Source organism: Pagrus pagrus (assembly GCF_965226575.1).
Source record: "Pagrus pagrus genome assembly, chromosome: 4".
Lineage (NCBI taxonomy): Eukaryota > Metazoa > Chordata > Actinopteri > Spariformes > Sparidae > Pagrus > Pagrus pagrus.
The window spans coordinates 8,240,106-8,257,375 of NC_140188.1; the positions used below are offsets into that span (position 1 = coordinate 8,240,106).

General features: G+C 37.2%; 5 protein-coding genes across 5 annotated transcripts; all 5 read right to left on the reverse strand.

Moving 5' to 3' along the window:
• On the reverse strand, positions 1-933 carry LOC311255744 (olfactory receptor 6N1-like; the record flags this gene model as incomplete). The annotated part of the gene is made up of 1 exon (XM_084350393.1): positions 1-933. One exon carries the CDS (start codon positions 931-933, stop codon positions 1-3), a length of 933 nt encoding a protein of 310 aa, XP_084206519.1.
• Positions 934-3,578: 2,645 nt separating this feature from the next.
• LOC311255745 (olfactory receptor 1M1-like) lies at positions 3,579-4,511 on the reverse strand (the record flags this gene model as incomplete). Its single annotated transcript, XM_084350394.1, has 1 exon — positions 3,579-4,511. One exon carries the CDS (start codon positions 4,509-4,511, stop codon positions 3,579-3,581), a length of 933 nt encoding a protein of 310 aa, XP_084206520.1.
• A 2,630-nt stretch (positions 4,512-7,141) lies between these two features.
• Positions 7,142-7,726, reverse strand: LOC311255746 (olfactory receptor 52N5-like; the record flags this gene model as incomplete). Its single annotated transcript, XM_084350395.1, has 1 exon — positions 7,142-7,726. The coding sequence occupies one exon, from the start codon at positions 7,724-7,726 to the stop codon at positions 7,142-7,144; it is 585 nt and encodes a 194-aa protein (XP_084206521.1).
• A 1,718-nt stretch (positions 7,727-9,444) lies between these two features.
• LOC311255747 (olfactory receptor 51I2-like) lies at positions 9,445-10,374 on the reverse strand (the record flags this gene model as incomplete). The annotated part of the gene is made up of 1 exon (XM_084350396.1): positions 9,445-10,374. One exon carries the CDS (start codon positions 10,372-10,374, stop codon positions 9,445-9,447), a length of 930 nt encoding a protein of 309 aa, XP_084206522.1.
• Positions 10,375-13,525: 3,151 nt separating this feature from the next.
• On the reverse strand, positions 13,526-14,467 carry LOC311255748 (olfactory receptor 52B2-like; the record flags this gene model as incomplete). Its single annotated transcript, XM_084350397.1, has 1 exon — positions 13,526-14,467. Exon 1 carries the CDS (start codon positions 14,462-14,464, stop codon positions 13,526-13,528), a length of 939 nt encoding a protein of 312 aa, XP_084206523.1. The 5' UTR covers positions 14,465-14,467.
• Between the last annotated feature and the right edge of the window lie 2,803 nt (positions 14,468-17,270).

Consider the following 17,270-nt stretch of genomic DNA (forward strand, 5'->3'; position numbering starts at 1 on the left):
TTATGAACTGGCTTTTCTTTTTAAGAACATTTTTATGCCAGTCTTGAGTTCTTTGGTTTTCAGTCCATATATAATTGGGTCCAAAATAGGGGGGAAAACTAAAAGTGTAAGACCAAGAGCTCTTCTTACATAAGGGGACACAATATTAATGCGATGAGAAATGAGAGTAATGAAACCACTGAATTCTAGGACTAAGTAAATGACTAAATGTGTGCCACATGTTTGAATGGCTTTTTGTCGGGCATTAGACTGATTAGTCATAATACATTTACGTAAAATCTGTGCATATGTGTACAGTATCACTGAGAGTGGTCCGGCTTGACATATGAATATAGTAAACAGTCCGTAGTAGTTGTTCACTCTGGTGTCGTCACAGGTCAGTTTCACAATTGATGGATTGTTACAGTACAAGTCTATTACATTTGTCCTGCAAATTTTAAGCCGTGCGAGCAATGAAAGCTGTACAACTATGAGTGAAATATTGATTGACCATACTGAAACAATAATTTTAACTAAGTTATGTGGAGTCATGATGGCATTATACTTCAAAGGACAACATATAGCAATGTATCTGTCGTATGCCATGGCAGTCAAGGTCAGCACGTTTCCTCCACCATAACTGTGAACCAGTAAAGCCTGAATAACACATGCAGGAAGGGAAATCAGTCTGTTCTGTGTCACAATGCTGTAAACAAGCTGAGGGAAAAGAGCTGTAGCACCCAACATGTCACTGATGGGCAAGTTGAACAGCAGGATAAACATGGGTCTGCGCAGCTTTGCACTACAAGCAATAGTTGTTAATACCAACAAGTTGCAAAACATGATAAACAGATATGTTAAAGTCCCAAACAAAAATGCTGGATAGATGTATGAATTAGATAAACCCAGTGGTTCCAGTGTTAGTAAAACTGCAGAAGATGCATTCATGTACATAATCTTGTGGTGCTCTACAATGTTATGTTGTTGTTGTTGTTGCTGTTGCTTCTTTTGCTGAAAAAAAACTGGAAAAAGAGAAAAAAAAATACATAATCCATGTTAACAAACAATGTTATATCAAGTGCTGTAAAATAAATCAGCTGTGCCTCTGCTATCTTACCTCTGGCAATATGTGCTCCTATTCTCACATACAGTTGAAACCTGTGAGATGTACGATGTAAGACTCTGCCTTTTATTGGCATTAAAGCACACTGATTTTACCAAAGACTGCAGTCCATTTCATTTTGTCACAAGACTGACATATCAGGTGCCCTACTATCTCAGTTGATTGAGCATGCGTCCCATGAACAGATGCTGTGTCCTAGCTGCTGTGGCCCAGCCCTGGACGGTCTTCACCCGGGGACTCGCGACAGAACAGCTAAGGAGCATCTCTGTATCATAGCCCCAACGACCTTCAACAAGGCCGTGGAGGACACAGAGATACTGGAAGTAGTGCGAAGGCAATGCCATTTACTAAGACACCATGCTTCACCAACTCCAATGTTTGCTGTACATGCTTTGTCCTTGTGGCTATGGACCACTTTACATGGTGGCATGAGGCTTAGCCTGTACCTGACCTGAGCACAACTGTTGGGCAGCACGGTGGCTTGCACCGCTGCCTCACAGCAAGAAGATCCTGGGTTCAAAGCACACTCGGGCAGGGCCTTTCTGTGCGGAGTTTGCATGTTCTCCCTGTGCGTGCGTGGGTTTACTCCAGGTATGGGGGTTAATTCTCCAGTCAGTGTCCTTGACCGAGGCACTGGCTCGGACCTGGATTTGGTCCCAGAGCGCAACTGCTGCCCACTGCTCCCTTGAGTTGGGGATGAGTACCAGTCTGACTATGTTGTACATTGTATGATATGTGATCAAATAAAAACATTTCCTCTTCCATCTGAACCAAACTTCCTCACAAGTCAGAAGGTACTGATTTATAGCACTCCCAAGGTAGAAGTTGGAACAGGTCGTGTGCTGAGTGATCATTTTTCATGTTCTTTTTACAGTTAATTCTGATATCCGAAAAGGGCTATACACCTACATACCTACAGTATAGGTAGAAGCCCAGTGCATAGCCAAACAGAGCCTTGGGAATATCTAAGTATACATGTACTTTTATTCAGAAACAATTTTCATTAAATTCCTCCCTTTTGTGATTGGTGCACCTCAGCTCACAGTGTTTGTGTTGATATGGTTTAGTTTGCCAAAGGAATTAGAGGATTCCAGTTAGAGCCAACTGTTATTATTATTGTTAAACAATATTCATTACATTTTTTGTATCAAACACATTTGCACACATTCAAAATCTCATTGGTTATTCATCATAATCTGCACATAAAGTAGTGGAAAGTTTTAAATCTCATGTTATATCACCTTTATTACTATTATTTTTTAAGAATTTACAGAAGGTTCACACATAATAGACACATACATAAAAACATTCTACATCATTTCTGTTGCAAAGGAATAGAAATTCTTTGTTTTTCATTTTTTGAAGAATCATTACACGCACACAACAAAGAACCAAATGTGGTGGACAACTTATTATTATTAGAGAGATTGCAACAGTATGAATCCACTATATTTGTCCTGCAAATCTTGAGCCGTTTAAGTAACAACAACAACTTACCCGTTATTGAGAAATTAGGTAACCATATTAAAATGATAATTCCTACCAAGCAAAGTGGAGACATGATGGCATTATACCTCAAAGGACAAAATATAGCAATGTATCTGTCATATACCATGGCACTCAAGATCAGTAAGTTTCCTGAACCATAAAAATTTACCAAAAAAGCCTGAATAAAACATGCAGGAAGGGAAATCAGTCTGGTCTGTGTCACAATGCTGTAAACAAGCTGAGGGAAAAGAGCTGTAGCACTCAACATGTCACTGATGGGAAAGTTGAACAGCAGGATAAACATGTGTCTGTGCAGCTTTTTACTCCGAGAAATGGAGAAGTGATGATCATATTAAATCAGTGATTCAACGTTGTTTATCTATTTAAAGTGCACATACAGTATAAAGAGCAAAAATCTAATCACATCCCATATAACCTTTATTTATAAGGAAATAACAGAAGTTTCACTCAGACCATCAGATACATACTGAAAGTATTTTATTTGATTAATTGTTATTCTATTGTAAAGGAGAAAAAATAAATATATATGTTTAAATTTTCACATAATTTCCAGTATGAAGGAAAATAAAACCTTTGTTAAGTTTTTTTACAACAATGGCTCACATCAAAATCCACATAATAGAAATTATTAAATGCCTGTTGACACAATGTTATTACATCAAACAGTTTCACACAGAGCAGAATGTATATTTATACAGTGTATTTTCTCTTATTTAAATTCAAATATATATGCATGTGCACCACTTTCTATTGACTCACAGCAATGACAGTGTTCATATCATTAACATATTAGATATCCAATTTGAAAACTCAAAATATGTAAGTCAAATGAAGAAAAACACATGAGTTTTTTGTATACAGATGACTGTTGCTCACAGGACTAAATTGTACTTAATTTGGAAGTCAGCATTAGTTTCACAAATGATTATAAAATATTTCATAGGAAAGCCAAAACTGCTTAAAGCTCTTACGAACTCACTTTTCTTTTTAAGAACATTTTTATGCCAGTCTTGAGTTCTTTGGTTTTCAGTCCATATATAATTGGGTCCAAAATAGGGGGGACAACTAAAACTGTAAGACCAAGAGCTCTTCTTACATAAGGGGACACAATATTAATGCGATGAGCAATGAGAGTAATAAAAGCACTGAATTCTAGGACTAAGTAAATGACTAAATGTGTGCCACATGTTTGAATGGCTTTTTGTCGAGCATTAGACTGATTAGTCATAACACATGTACTCAAAATCTGTGCATATGTGTACAGTATCACTGAGAGTGGTCCGGCTTGGCATATGAATATAGTAAACAGTCCGTAGTAGTTGTTCACTCTGGTGTCGTCGCATGTCAGTTTCACAATTGATGGATTGTTACAGAACAAATCTATTACATTTGTCCTGCAAATTTTAAGCCGTGCAAGCAATGAAAGCAGTACAACAATGAGTGAAATACTGATTGACCATACTGAAACAATAATTTTAACTAAGTTATGTGGAGTCATGATGGCATTATACTTCAAAGGACAACATATAGCAATGTATCTGTCGTATGCCATGGCAGTCAAGGTCAGCAAGTTCCCTGTACCATAAATATGAAACAGAAAAGCCTGAATAACACATGCAGGAAGGGAAATCAGTCTGTTCTGTGTCACAATGCTGTAAACAAGTTGAGGGAAAATAGCTGTAGCACCCAACATGTCACTGATGGGCAAGTTGAACAGCAGGATAAACATGGGTGTGCGCAGCTTTGCACTACAAGCAATAGTTGTTAATACCAACAAGTTGCTAAACATGATAAACAGATATGTTAAAGTCCCAAACAAAAATGCTGGGTAGATGTATGAATTAGATAAACCCAGTGGTTCCAGTGTTAGTAAAACTGCAGAAGATGCATTTGTGAACATAATCTTGCAGTGCTCTACAGTGTTATGTTGTTGTTGTTGTTGTTGTTGTTGTTGTTGTTGTTGTTGCTTCTTTTGCTGAAAAACAAATGGAAAAAGAGAAAAACAACATTTCATAATCCACGTTGACAAAAAAATGTATATTAAGTGCTGTGAAATAAATCAGATGTGCCTCAGTGCCTACAGTTGAAACCTGTGAGATGTACGATGTAAGACTCTGCCTTTTATTGGCATTGAAGCACACTGATTTTACCAAAGACTGCAGTCCATTTCATTTTGTCACAAGACTGACATATCAGGTGCCCTATTATCTCAGTTGATTGAGCATGCGTCCCATGAATAGATGCTGTGTCCTAGCTGCTGTGGCCCAGCCCTGGACGGTCTTCACCCGGGGACTCACGATAGAACAGCTAAGGAGCATCTCTGTATCATAGCCCCAACGACCTTCAACAAGGCCGTGGAGGACACAGAGATACTGGAAGCAGTGCGAAGGCAATGCCATTTACTAAGACACCATGCTTCACCAACTCCAATGTTTGCTGTACATGCTTTGTCCTTGGGGTTATGGACCACTTTACATGGTGCCATGAGGCGTAGGCTGTACCTGACCTGAGCACAACTGTTGGGCAGCACGGTGGCTTGCACTGCTGCCTCACAGCAAGAAGATCCTGGGTTCAAATCCCACTCGGGCAGGGCCTTTCTGTGCAGAGTTTGCATGTTCTCCCTGTGCGTGCGTGGGTTTACTCCAGGTATGGGGGTTATTTCTCCAGTCAGTGTCCTTGACCGAGGCACTGGCTCGGACCTGGATTTGGTCCCAGAGCGCAACTGCTGCCCACTGCTCCCTCGAGTTGGGGATGAGTACCAGTCGGACTATGTTGTACATTGTATGATATGTGATCAAATAAAAATATTTCCTCTTCCATCTGAACCAAACTTCCTCACAAGTCAGAAGGTACTGATTTATAGCACTCCCAAGGTAGAAGTTGGAACAGGTCGTGTGCTGAGTGATCATTTTTCATGTTCTTTTTACAGTTAATTCTGATATCCGAAAAGGGCTATACACCTACATGCCTACAGTATAGGTAGAAGCCCAGTGCATAGCCAAACAGAGCCTTGGGAATATCTAAGTATACATGTACTTTTATTCAGAAACAATTTTCATTAAATTCATCCCTTTTGTGATTGGTGCACCTCAGCTCACAGTGTTTGTGTTGATATGGTTTAGTTTGCCAAAGGAATTAGAGGATTCCAGTTAGAGCCAACTGTTATTATTATTGTTAAACAATATTCATTACATTTTTTTTATCAAACACATTTGCACACATTCAAAATCTCATTGGTTATTCATCATAATCTGCGCATAAAGTAGTGGAAAGTATTAAATCTCATGTTATATCACCTTTATTAATATTTATTTTTTAAGGATTTACAGAAGGTTCACACATAATAGACACATACATAAAAACATTCCACATCATTTCTGTTGCAAAGGAATAGAAATTCTTTGTTTTTCATTTTTTGAAGAATCATTACACGCACACAACAAAGAACCAAATGTGGTGGACAACTTATTATTATTAGAGAGATTGTAACAGTATGAATCCACTACATTTGTCCTGCAAATCTTGAGCCGTTTAAGTAACAACAACAACTTACCCATTATTGAGAAATTAGGTAACCATATTAAAATGATAATTCCTACCAAGCAAAGTGGAGACATGATGGCATTATACCTCAAAGAACAACATATAGCAATGTATCTGTCATATACCATGGCACTCAAGATCAGTAAGTTTCCTGAACCATAAAAATTAACCAAAAAAGCCTGAATAAAACATGCAGGAAGGGAAATCAGTCTGTTCTGTGTCACAATGCTGTAAACAAGCTGAGGGAAAAGAGCTGTAGCACTCAACATGTCACTGATGGGAAAGTTGAACAGCAGGATAAACATGTGTCTGTGCAGCTTTTTACTCCGAGAAATGGAGAAGTGATGATCATATTAAATCAGTGATTCAACATTGTTTATCTATTTAAAGTGCACATACAGTATAAAGAGCAAAAATCTAATCACATCCCATATAACCTTTATTTATAAGGAAATAACAGAAGTTTCACTCAGACCATCAGATACATACTGAAAGTATTTTATTTGATTAATTGTTATTCTATTGTAAAGGAGAAAAAATAAATATATATGTTTAAATTTTCACATAATTTCCAGTATGAAGGAAAATAAAACCTTTGTTAAGTTTTTTTACAACAATGGCTCACATCAAAATCCACATAATAGAAATTATTAAATGCCTGTTGACACAATGTTATTACATCAAACAGTTTCACACAGAGCAGAATGTATATTTATAGTGTATTTTCTCTTATTTAAATTCAAATATATATGCATGTGCACCACTTTCTATTGACTCACAGCAATGACAGTGTTCATATCATTAACATATTAGATATCCAATTTGAAAACTCAAAATATGTAAGTCAAATGAAGAAAAACACATGAGTTTTTTGTATACAGATGACTGTTGCTCACAGGACTAAATTGTACTTAATTTGGAAGTCAGCATTAGTTCCACAAATGATTATAAAATATTTCTTAGGAATGCCAAAACTGCTAAAAGCACTTACGAACATACTTTTCTTTTTAAGAACATTTTTATGCCAGTCTTGAGTTCTTTGGTTTTCAGTCCATATATAATTGGGTCCAAAATAGGGGGGAAAATAAAAATTGTAAGACCAAGAGCTCTTCTTACATAAGGGGACACAACATTAATGCGATGAGCAATGAGAGTAATAAAAGCACTGAATTCTAGGACTAAGTAAATGACTAAATGTGTGCCACATGTTTGAATGGCTTTTTGTCGCGCATTAGACTGATTAGTCATAACACATGTACGTAAAATCTGTGCATATGTGTACAGTATCACTGAGAGTGGTCCGGCTTGGCATATGAATATAGTAAACAGTCCGTAGTAGTTGTTCACTCTGGTGTCATCACAGGTCAGTTTCACAATTGATGGATTGTTACAGTACAAATCTATTACATTTGTCCTGCAAATTTTAAGCCGTGCGAGCAATGAAAGCTGTACAACTATGAGTGAAATATTGATTGACCATATTGAAACAATAATTTTAACTAAGTTATGTGGAGTCATGATGGCATTATACTTCAAAGGACAACATATAGCAATGTATCTGTCGTATGCCATGGCAGTCAAGGTCAGCAAGTTTCCTGTACCATAAATATGAACCAGTAAAGCCTGAATAACACATGCAGGAAGGGAAATCAGTCTGTTCTGTGTCACAATGCTGTAAACAAGCTGAGGGAAAAGAGCTGTAGCACCCAACATGTCACTGATGGGCAGGCTGAACAGCAGGATAAACATGGGTGTGTGCAGCTTTGCACTACAAGCAATAGTTGTTATTACCAACAGGTTGCAAAACATGATAAACACATATGTTAAAGTCCCAAACAAAAATGCTGGATAGATGTATGAATTAGATAAACCCAGTGGTTCCAATGTTAGTAAAACTGCAGAAGATGCATTTATGTACATACTCTTGCAGTGCTCTACAGTGTTATGTTGTTGTTGTTGTTGTTGTTGTTGCTGTTGCTTCTTTTGCTTAAAAACAACTAGAAAAGGAGAAAAAAACATTACATAATCCATGTTAACAAACATTTTTATATTAAGTGCTGTGAAATAAATCAGCTGTGCCTCTGCTATCTTACCTCTGGCAATATGTGCTCCTATTCTCACATACAGTTGAAACCTGTGAGATGTACGATGTAAGACTCTGCCTTTTATTGGCATTGAAGCACACTGATATTACCAAAGACTGCAGTTCATTACTTTTCGTCACAAGACTGACATATCAGGTGCCCTATTATCTCAGTTGGTTGAGCATGCGTCCCATGAACAGATGCTGTGTCCTAGCTGCTGTTGCCCAGCCCTTGACGGTCTTCACCCGGGGACTCAATAGAACACACAATAAAACATGGTTGAGTTAAGTTACTGTGGCATGTGCATGTATGGCTGTTGACAAAAGCAGGATGAATTCTAGGCTGAACAAAGCAATCCTGTATGCTCAGATTCAACTTAGTTTCTTAAATCTGACTGGATGGTGCTTCACACTTCAGCAATAACCTAAAACATACAACCAAAGCAACCAAATTGAGAACAAAAAGTGTGATGTATTTTGATGACTGAGTTATTCACCTGACCTGAATACAGTAGATCAGGGGTGGGGATATTTCTTTTTTCCAGAGGGCCATACTGGGCCACAAATTGGGCAATTGAATTGAAACATTAAACACATGGTGCTGAATCATGTTAAACTAATTCTCCGTACGAAATGCAGCAGTGAATGAAGAATAAATCAGGCTAATATAAACTATCCATGAACAAACATGTGCCTACCCATGTAATTTAGCCTAATGGGAACAGTTGAGACGTTCACCTCTGTTTGCAAAACCATCAAAGCCAAGCGTCATGTCTGATGTTGAAATGAGCAGTGCAGAGGGCAGGTCTTTATCAGTCAGTTGTGATCTGTAACATGACTTGTCAAAGTTATATTTGTGACTACTTTCCACAGTCTCTCTCTCATATTAGCTCCTGTCATCATGTTCCTTGTTTATTCAAATGAGATAGAGTAGGAATCTAAAGAACAGAGATGACCTCTGCTGTTGGCAATACTAATAAAACATAAAGTAATGCAATGCTCATAAACATGTTTCAACATAAATGTAAACATTCGCAAATTCACAAACAATGTCATCATCAGATGAAGAAATGCGTAGCTTGCTGTATTTATTGTCCATAAGACAAATATTGCTGTATGGACACTAGTTTTGATTAAAGTATACTGGATTTGGATGTTAATTTGTACGTATGTATACATGTGAAAAAAGTAAAGGTTGAATTCCTATTTAATTCACATTTCTCTTCAAGAACATTGTCATGCTCTGCTTGAGTTCTTTGGTTTTCAGTCCATAAATAATTGGGTCCAAAAGCGGGGGGAAAATTAAAACTGACACACCCAGAGCTCGTCTCAGTAAAGGGGACACACTCCCAAAGCGATGAGCAACAAGTGTAGCCAAAGTATTGATTTGTAGAATAAGGTAAATGGTTAAATGTGTGCCACATGTCTGAATGGCTTTTGGTCGGGCATCAGACTGGTTAGTCATGACACATGTACGCAAAATCTGTGCATATGTATATAGAATAACTGAGAGTGATCCGCCTTGGAGAAAGATAATAAAAAACAGTCCATAGTAGTTGTTCACACTGGTGTCGTCACAGGTCAGTTTCAATAACGATGGATTGTTACAGTACAAATCCACTATATTTGTCCTGCAAATCTTGAGCCGTTTGAGTAACATAAACAACGTACCAATTATTGAGAAATTAAGTAACCATATTAAAATGATCATTTTTACCAAGCAAAGTGGAGTCATGATGGCATTATACCTCAAAGGACAACATATAGCAATGTATCTGTCGTATGCCATGGCACTCAAGACCAGCGAGTTTCCTGCACCATAAAAATGAACCAGAAAAGCCTGAATAAAACATGCAGGAAGGGAAATCAGTCTGGTCTGTGTCACAATGCTGTAAACAAGCTGAGGGAAAGGAGCTGTAGCACCCAACATGTCACTGATGGGCAAGTTGAACAGCAGGATAAACATGGGTTTGTGCAGCTTTTTACTCCGAGCAGTAGTTATCAAAAGCAACAAGTTAAAAAACATTATACACAGATATGTTAAAGTCCCAAACAGAAATGCTGGATAGACGAATGCATTAGATAAACCCAGTGGTTCCAATGTTAGTAAAACTGAATAAGATGCATTTGTGTACATAATTGTACAGTGAAGTACACTATAATTTGTTTATTAGGGTTGCTTCTTCTTTCAAAAGCTTTGCCAACTCCTTCCCACTGATGAAGGAACAATTTTCAGCTGAAAGAAGAGCAGTTGAGCAGTCACAAGCAAATATCTGACATTAAGTGCTGTTGAATAATTTCAGCTGCCTCTGCTATCTTACCTTTGGCAATATGTTATCCTATTCTCACCTGCAGTCGGAACCTGTTAGAAGACATAATGTGAAAGACACAAGCACAAGGCAACGCTAAGCTCAAGGTTAACCTGTGATATTACCCAAGAGTGCAGAGCGGACGTTTTTTATAACACGACTGACATAAAGGTGGGAAAACAAGTATGATGTAATGCCGTTTCAAAACAGTTGTCTTTTGTTAGGACATCAGGGACAGAATGAAGTCTTTAAACAGCTTACCGTATTGATTAGTATTTGTCTTAAGCCATTTTATTGACTTTATATAATCAAATAATTTTATTAATATCTTAATTGTTTTTAAAATACTCAAATTAATCTAATATTTTGCAAATGCATGAGCTCAGCTTTCAAAAATATGAATTCATTAATTAATAGAAATTTTTGTAGCAGTGAGCGAGCAGGACTGGACAGACAGTCAGCGCCGGTTTTATTTATTTTATTTTTAAGTCTTAAACAAATTTCACTCAGCTGGGATCATAGCTGTTTTTTCTATCCGGATAATGTGTCTGTATTCTGTACTACAACATGGAATAATAAAAAGTTTCTGGCTGGTGCACTGGATGAGTCATTTTTATAAACAGGAATAGGTGACATGTTTGAGCCTGGTATCCCAATCCTAAATTAAATGACAAGTGTACTTTTTAACATGCTACAAGAAACTTTTAACTAGTTATGAAACACTCTCAGCTTCATACTAATGACTCTATATGAACTACATAAGCAAACAAGAACATCAGTGAGAATATTTTCCTCACAGCCTGAGGAAAAAAGCTGCTCTGCAGTGGTTTAAATAAAGTTAACTTTATTTCACAATCAGCAAATTACAGTTATTAATCTTCCATAGCCACAAATAGATGCATTATCTCATCGCCATGCGTCCTGCTAAAAGCTGTGTTTACAAAAGAAATATGATATTAAAAGTATGCTGTGACAAATGCATGGACCAAGATCAAGATCTCTACGACACAAGGCAGTGGCGCTCATACCATTTTTGTCCACAGGGGTCCGCCAGTATCAAAAGAAAATTAAAGCTTCTTGTAGCGGCTTAAACAATTTATTATTTTACTAAACGTTTAAAATGTTTTTGGAAATATGTCAATTTTCTATTCACTTGGTGAAAGCAGTGTGTGTTTGTTGCTTCAGCCTTTCAGCACAGCTGCACAGTCAAGTTTGTAAACTTTGTTACTCTTCATTCCAGTTTATTTTAAGGCCTCAACATCGCATTATGCCAGATTTAGACATGATAGTGTATTTGTGCTCTAAATATGGTGATTGATATACTTTTTTTCTTTATTTTTTTTTTATTAAGGAGCTAATTGTGAATTTCCCTGTAAAAACTCAGTAGCTATGCTTGTTTGTTAGATAGTTTGCTTACTTGAGAGTTGTTATTAACTTATGTATTAGTTATCAACATAATAACGTAACATATTGACGATCTGGGTTTCCAAACTCTTCAAAAACTGACACTTTGGGATGGCGGCTGACTCGTCCTACAATCAAGAAGTGAGTTTTTGACAAATCGTGAATGAGACTCAAAAATCTACTTTTCTAACAATAGCACCTTTAAGTTGGTGCTAGTTTTGTACCCCTCAGATGAGTCTATAATATTCTGTCTTTTGTCCATGACCATTATATTGCCCAACAGTAAAGTGCATCTCATGGCACAGAAAGCTGCATTGCACTGCACCATCTTATCTGCTCCCCTCTCAACCTCTTCATCTGGCCATATGTAAAACCAAATGTATGTGAGTTATGTTGTATATATTGTGTTTATTTTTATCTAATTTGCACTCTTGGTATTTGTGATTCCCTTTTTATTTTTATTTTTTTGTACTAATGTTGATGTAAAGCACTTTGTACCATATATTAAAAAGTTTTAATTACTTTCTGACCTACCCTATCTGTATTTAAATTAATACTTTAACATGTGATACCATGAAAATGAAATCGTTCATTTGTTCTTTTTCATTTTATATTTGTTTTCAATAACATGAACAGCATGAAATATGTTTCAGAATATCTGGATTTTATTAATGGACCACACAGCGAACAGAGCAGATCTTGTGTATATTATACATTGTTTTTGATTCAACAATAATTGTGTGTGTGATTAAAGTTGTTTACACTTGACACCAAGTAACTGTGAGGCATAATAAGTAATTCTAAATGTGAACACTGAAGAAGATGGGCTGCAAAGTTCAGTCTTCTTTATACAAAACAATATTTAACCACAGAATCACTGTGAAGAGGATACGAACAAGCAAAAATAATATCTGAGACACAGTTTTACAAAAGAGGAATGAAATAAAGATGTCATTTTAAGTATCATATATTTGACTATGTGCAATATGGGACTAATTTCTCCATTCAGAATCATACACAATGTTAACAACACAAATAACTCTACACACTAAAAGAAACACAAAAGAAAAGAGCCCAATATAAAGTACATTTTTCCAAAATAGTAACAAGGACAGGTACTTGAGTAACATGTTTTTAAATCTGCAGTAAGACACACACACTTTTAGCCAGTTTCATCTCATCAATATCAGCTGTGAGACTCCAGCACTCTGAAAAGTGGCTCAGAATAATTGACTTGGCTAAATATGTTGCTCACCTGTTTTTGTAAAACTGTTTTAATTTACAACAAGTTGTATTGTGGAAAAGGTATATTGACAAAAAAATAATGCACCTCAAATCCAGAGAAAAATGTTCTGTCCCACACAAGAAACCAAAAACTGTTGAGAGTGAGTCCAGTTTGTGTTCAAGTTCATGTACTTCTTCTGGTTCTTTTCACAGTTCACCGGTTTTTCACAGGTATTGTTTCCACAATATTGCTTACACCATCAGAGTGCTGCTGAGATAACACAGTGTAATGTTGGTGATTGCAGTACAAAAAGTACAAAAATTCAGCTGTTAACCCGCTTGTATGAAGATTTAGACGGATACTCTACTCTTTTTCAAGACTGTCAGGAGAGTGTTTCGTATTTCACTTGTATACAGCCCATATACAAGTGGATTCAAAAGCGGTGGTATGAGAAATATCAGCATGCCCATGATCTTTTGCAAGTCAGCTGAGACATTTTTGAACCTGTGAGATAAAATTGTGAAAGTCCCCGCAATCTCAAATATGACTAAAATGACCAGCTGTGCCACACATGTGTTGACAGCTTTCATCTTTGCTTCAGACCTCTGTGAAACCACACAGGTGATCAGAATCTTCACATAGGAAAATGCCTGAACAGACACACTCACTGCCTGCATGACAGCTGTGTTAAACAATCCTATGATGTTATTGACTGTCGTGTTTCCACATGTGAGCTTCAGCAGAGACGGGTTATCACAGAACACATTCATAATTACAGATTTGCACCTGGGAAGTCGTGTCTGCAAAGAGAACAGTGATACAATCAAGACAAAGTCAAGACCCCAAACTAGAGCGATAATAAAGATAACGACTCTGGGGGTCATGATAGAGCTGTAGCGTAACGGCATGCAGATGGCAGCATAACGATCGAAAGACATTGCTGCGAGAATAAACAAGATTCCACCACCATACATGTGAAGCAGGAATGCCTGTAAAACACAGAGAGGATAGTAAATCTTATTAGTCTCTGTAACAATGTCTGAAAGGACTTTTGGTAGCATTGCAGTTATGCCTATCAGATCATTGAGGGGAAGACTGAACAGGATGAAATACATGGGCTTGTGAAGGTTCCTCTTCAGAATGATCAACGTCAACAAGGTCAGGTTGCAAAGGATGCCAAAAACATAAACCGTAATACCAAGGAAAAATATGGGATACTTTCCTCCAGGTGGAATGACAAATGGGTCCAGGGTCAACTCAGAGCTGAACCCGAAAGATTCGTTTTCCATTTTCACTTCAGTTAGTAGAAAGAAAAACAGTGATGAAATTGCATGATGGAAAATTTGAATGAATTTTTAAAGCAATCAGAAGTGAGACAACATGTCACTTTCAAAGCAGTGCTGCAGGAAGTGTTGAGAGCTGCCCTGCCCACGAAACTTCATTTATTGTCACCACAACTGGAACTTGGTTACGTCACCTTTTGCCTCTGGGACTGCTAGGAGCTTTGCAGAGACAAAAAGTTAGGATAATTACTTTAAAGTTTAAAGTTCTGAGAGCTGAAGAAAAACAAAGCCCATAGAAAACTGTACCATCAAATTACTTAGACTTTTCTACGTATATTTATGTATTTTTTTAAGATAAATAACTGTTGTGCCGAAATAGATTAATACAAGTGTGTCCTCAAATTACTTGTTTAAATTCGGTTAAACAGAAGGAACTCAAGTTATGGATTGTTGTGTTTAGTTAGTTGTTGTTTTAAAGGCTTTACTGTAGAGTTGCTCACAAATGACCAAATTAATTTCCAGCAAATGTATAAAATAAGATGAGAAAAGATGATGAGTATGGGTAATCTGCAGCTCAGAAGATTTCAATAACAGTAAATCGATCCTAGTTATTTATGCACCATGATTTTTTCTAATTTTTCATATTTTATGACAGTAAGGGCACAAGCATCACCATCTCTATCTAAATTAATCTAAGATCTAAAAACCAGCCTTCTGTTTCATTGTATTTGGAACTAAATTAATTGATTAATTGCATTGTCTCTATCAAATAAGATAAGAACAAATTAAAGTTTGATGACCAACTGTATTCAAACGGAGAGTGAATGAGTAGATACAGTTTATGGTGGGCCCTATTAAAGAAAAATAATTTACAAGGTTACAAGGTACATTTATTGTAATTTTTTGAATCATAAGGGTTTAAAAAACAAAATGTGTTGAGTACTTTGTGCTACATCTATTTTAACCCCTTAAAAGCCTGATTTATGCTTCTGCGTCGCGGCGACGGCGTAGCTACGTCGAATAGACAATAGACAATAGACAGGTGGAGGTGAAGCGCTCGACTCCGACTCAGGCAGGTGGCTCCATGTGAGGAGGTGGAGGAACTCATAGTGGCGTTGGCTGTGTGCACAGGGAGTCCAGGGAGTGCAGAGGGGCAGAGGTGCTGGTGGCTGGGTGGCGTTTGGCCCGAGGAGCTGGTCCAGGAGAAGTTCACACACTGAAGAAGTGGAGAAACAGGCAAGGTTAGATAGAAGGCAAACTTGAAATACTAGAGACAAGAGAAAACATTGGAAACGTTGGGTTGACCATGTACCGACTAGATCTGGCGATAATAATCTGGCAGCAAGAGGAGAGGAGACAAGGGTATAAAAAGGGAGGCTTATTACTCACAAATGTGCTGCAGGCCAGCAGGAAACCACGCTCAGCTTCTCCCAGCACCTCTGAAACACATAACACAACAAAAAACACGAAAACAAGCAACAGTAAAGTCCAAACCATGACAGCATTGTTACAACTAGGCTTTAATCATTCAAATTAAAGGACCTTGGTTATATATAAACAAATGTATCATGTATCGTGGTCTCTACACTGTGGGACAAATCGATCAATAGAGGCTGGACTTTTCATATTTTCACCTTTACCTCTTAAATCTACAGTTCTGAAGTTTGAATTTTACAAATCCCGCAACAGAGTTGACTGTTTTTTAAAGGTGGACTATCAAGTCTAATATGAAAGCCACATTTTGGCCTACAGTAAGGCTGCAAAGGCCTGCAGGGAGCTACACATGTAGCTCCAAACTAATCTGAAATCTTATCCAAGAGCTACTGGAAAAATATTATGTAAGTAGACACACTACAATTGGCAAAGTTACATCAGCAAGCTGTCTCATTGCTTTGTCAAAACACTTTATTAATGAGCCCCCTTGAGATTTAATTAAACGATGTGTTATTAACTGTCTCACATTGTGATCGATCCCCAGACAATTAGTAAACCTCCAGCTGCTAATGAGATTCCTTGGTATTTGCTAATGAAGAAGAGGGTTTATTAACACCCAAGGGGGGCTTCAACATGTGACATTACAACTTGTAAACATTTGATTCCTTAACTTTAATCATTAAGTGTATCATTACGTCAAACATTTCAAAGGAAAATTCACAGTTACAGTATCACAACTTAGACTTTGCTTTGTGTTTTTTTCTCTCTATTCATCTCCAGTTTCATATAAAATACATAGTTTTAATTGATTTGTCAAATGGTTTAATCAATTAAAAATGTATAGCATATTAGATTTGCACTGTTGAGCCTTTTTTTATATGTCCCAGAAGAAAAACACTAATTAAAACAGAGTCCTGAAGTGGTCACATCAGGCCTTTGGGAACAAGGACCTTGTACATGCATACAAAAGGGCCGTTAGGACATTAGGACACTGAGAAAGACTAATCATCTCACCCAAGAGGAATGGACATAATGGACCCTTGAGTGGCTTTAATAATTGATTTGACCCTCTTATGTCTTCCTGTGGTCTCTCTGCTGTATAAAATAACAATAATAATGATATTGACAATAATGATAATAATTTGTTTCTGAGATTCGCGCTGTCACCTTACACAGCAGTCACACTCAGCATTAAACCTCGCTGGGTTATTTTATTTTATTTTTTTTGCTCCCATACCTGAATTGTCTGTTTGTGACTGTTAGCAGAATCTCAGCAAATCTGAGACCGAAAAACAACCACGGAAAAATAAAACAAAGTGGGGCATCAGTCCCGCCTCGACCAGAAACACTATCCATCGTGGAGAAACTTTATTCACAC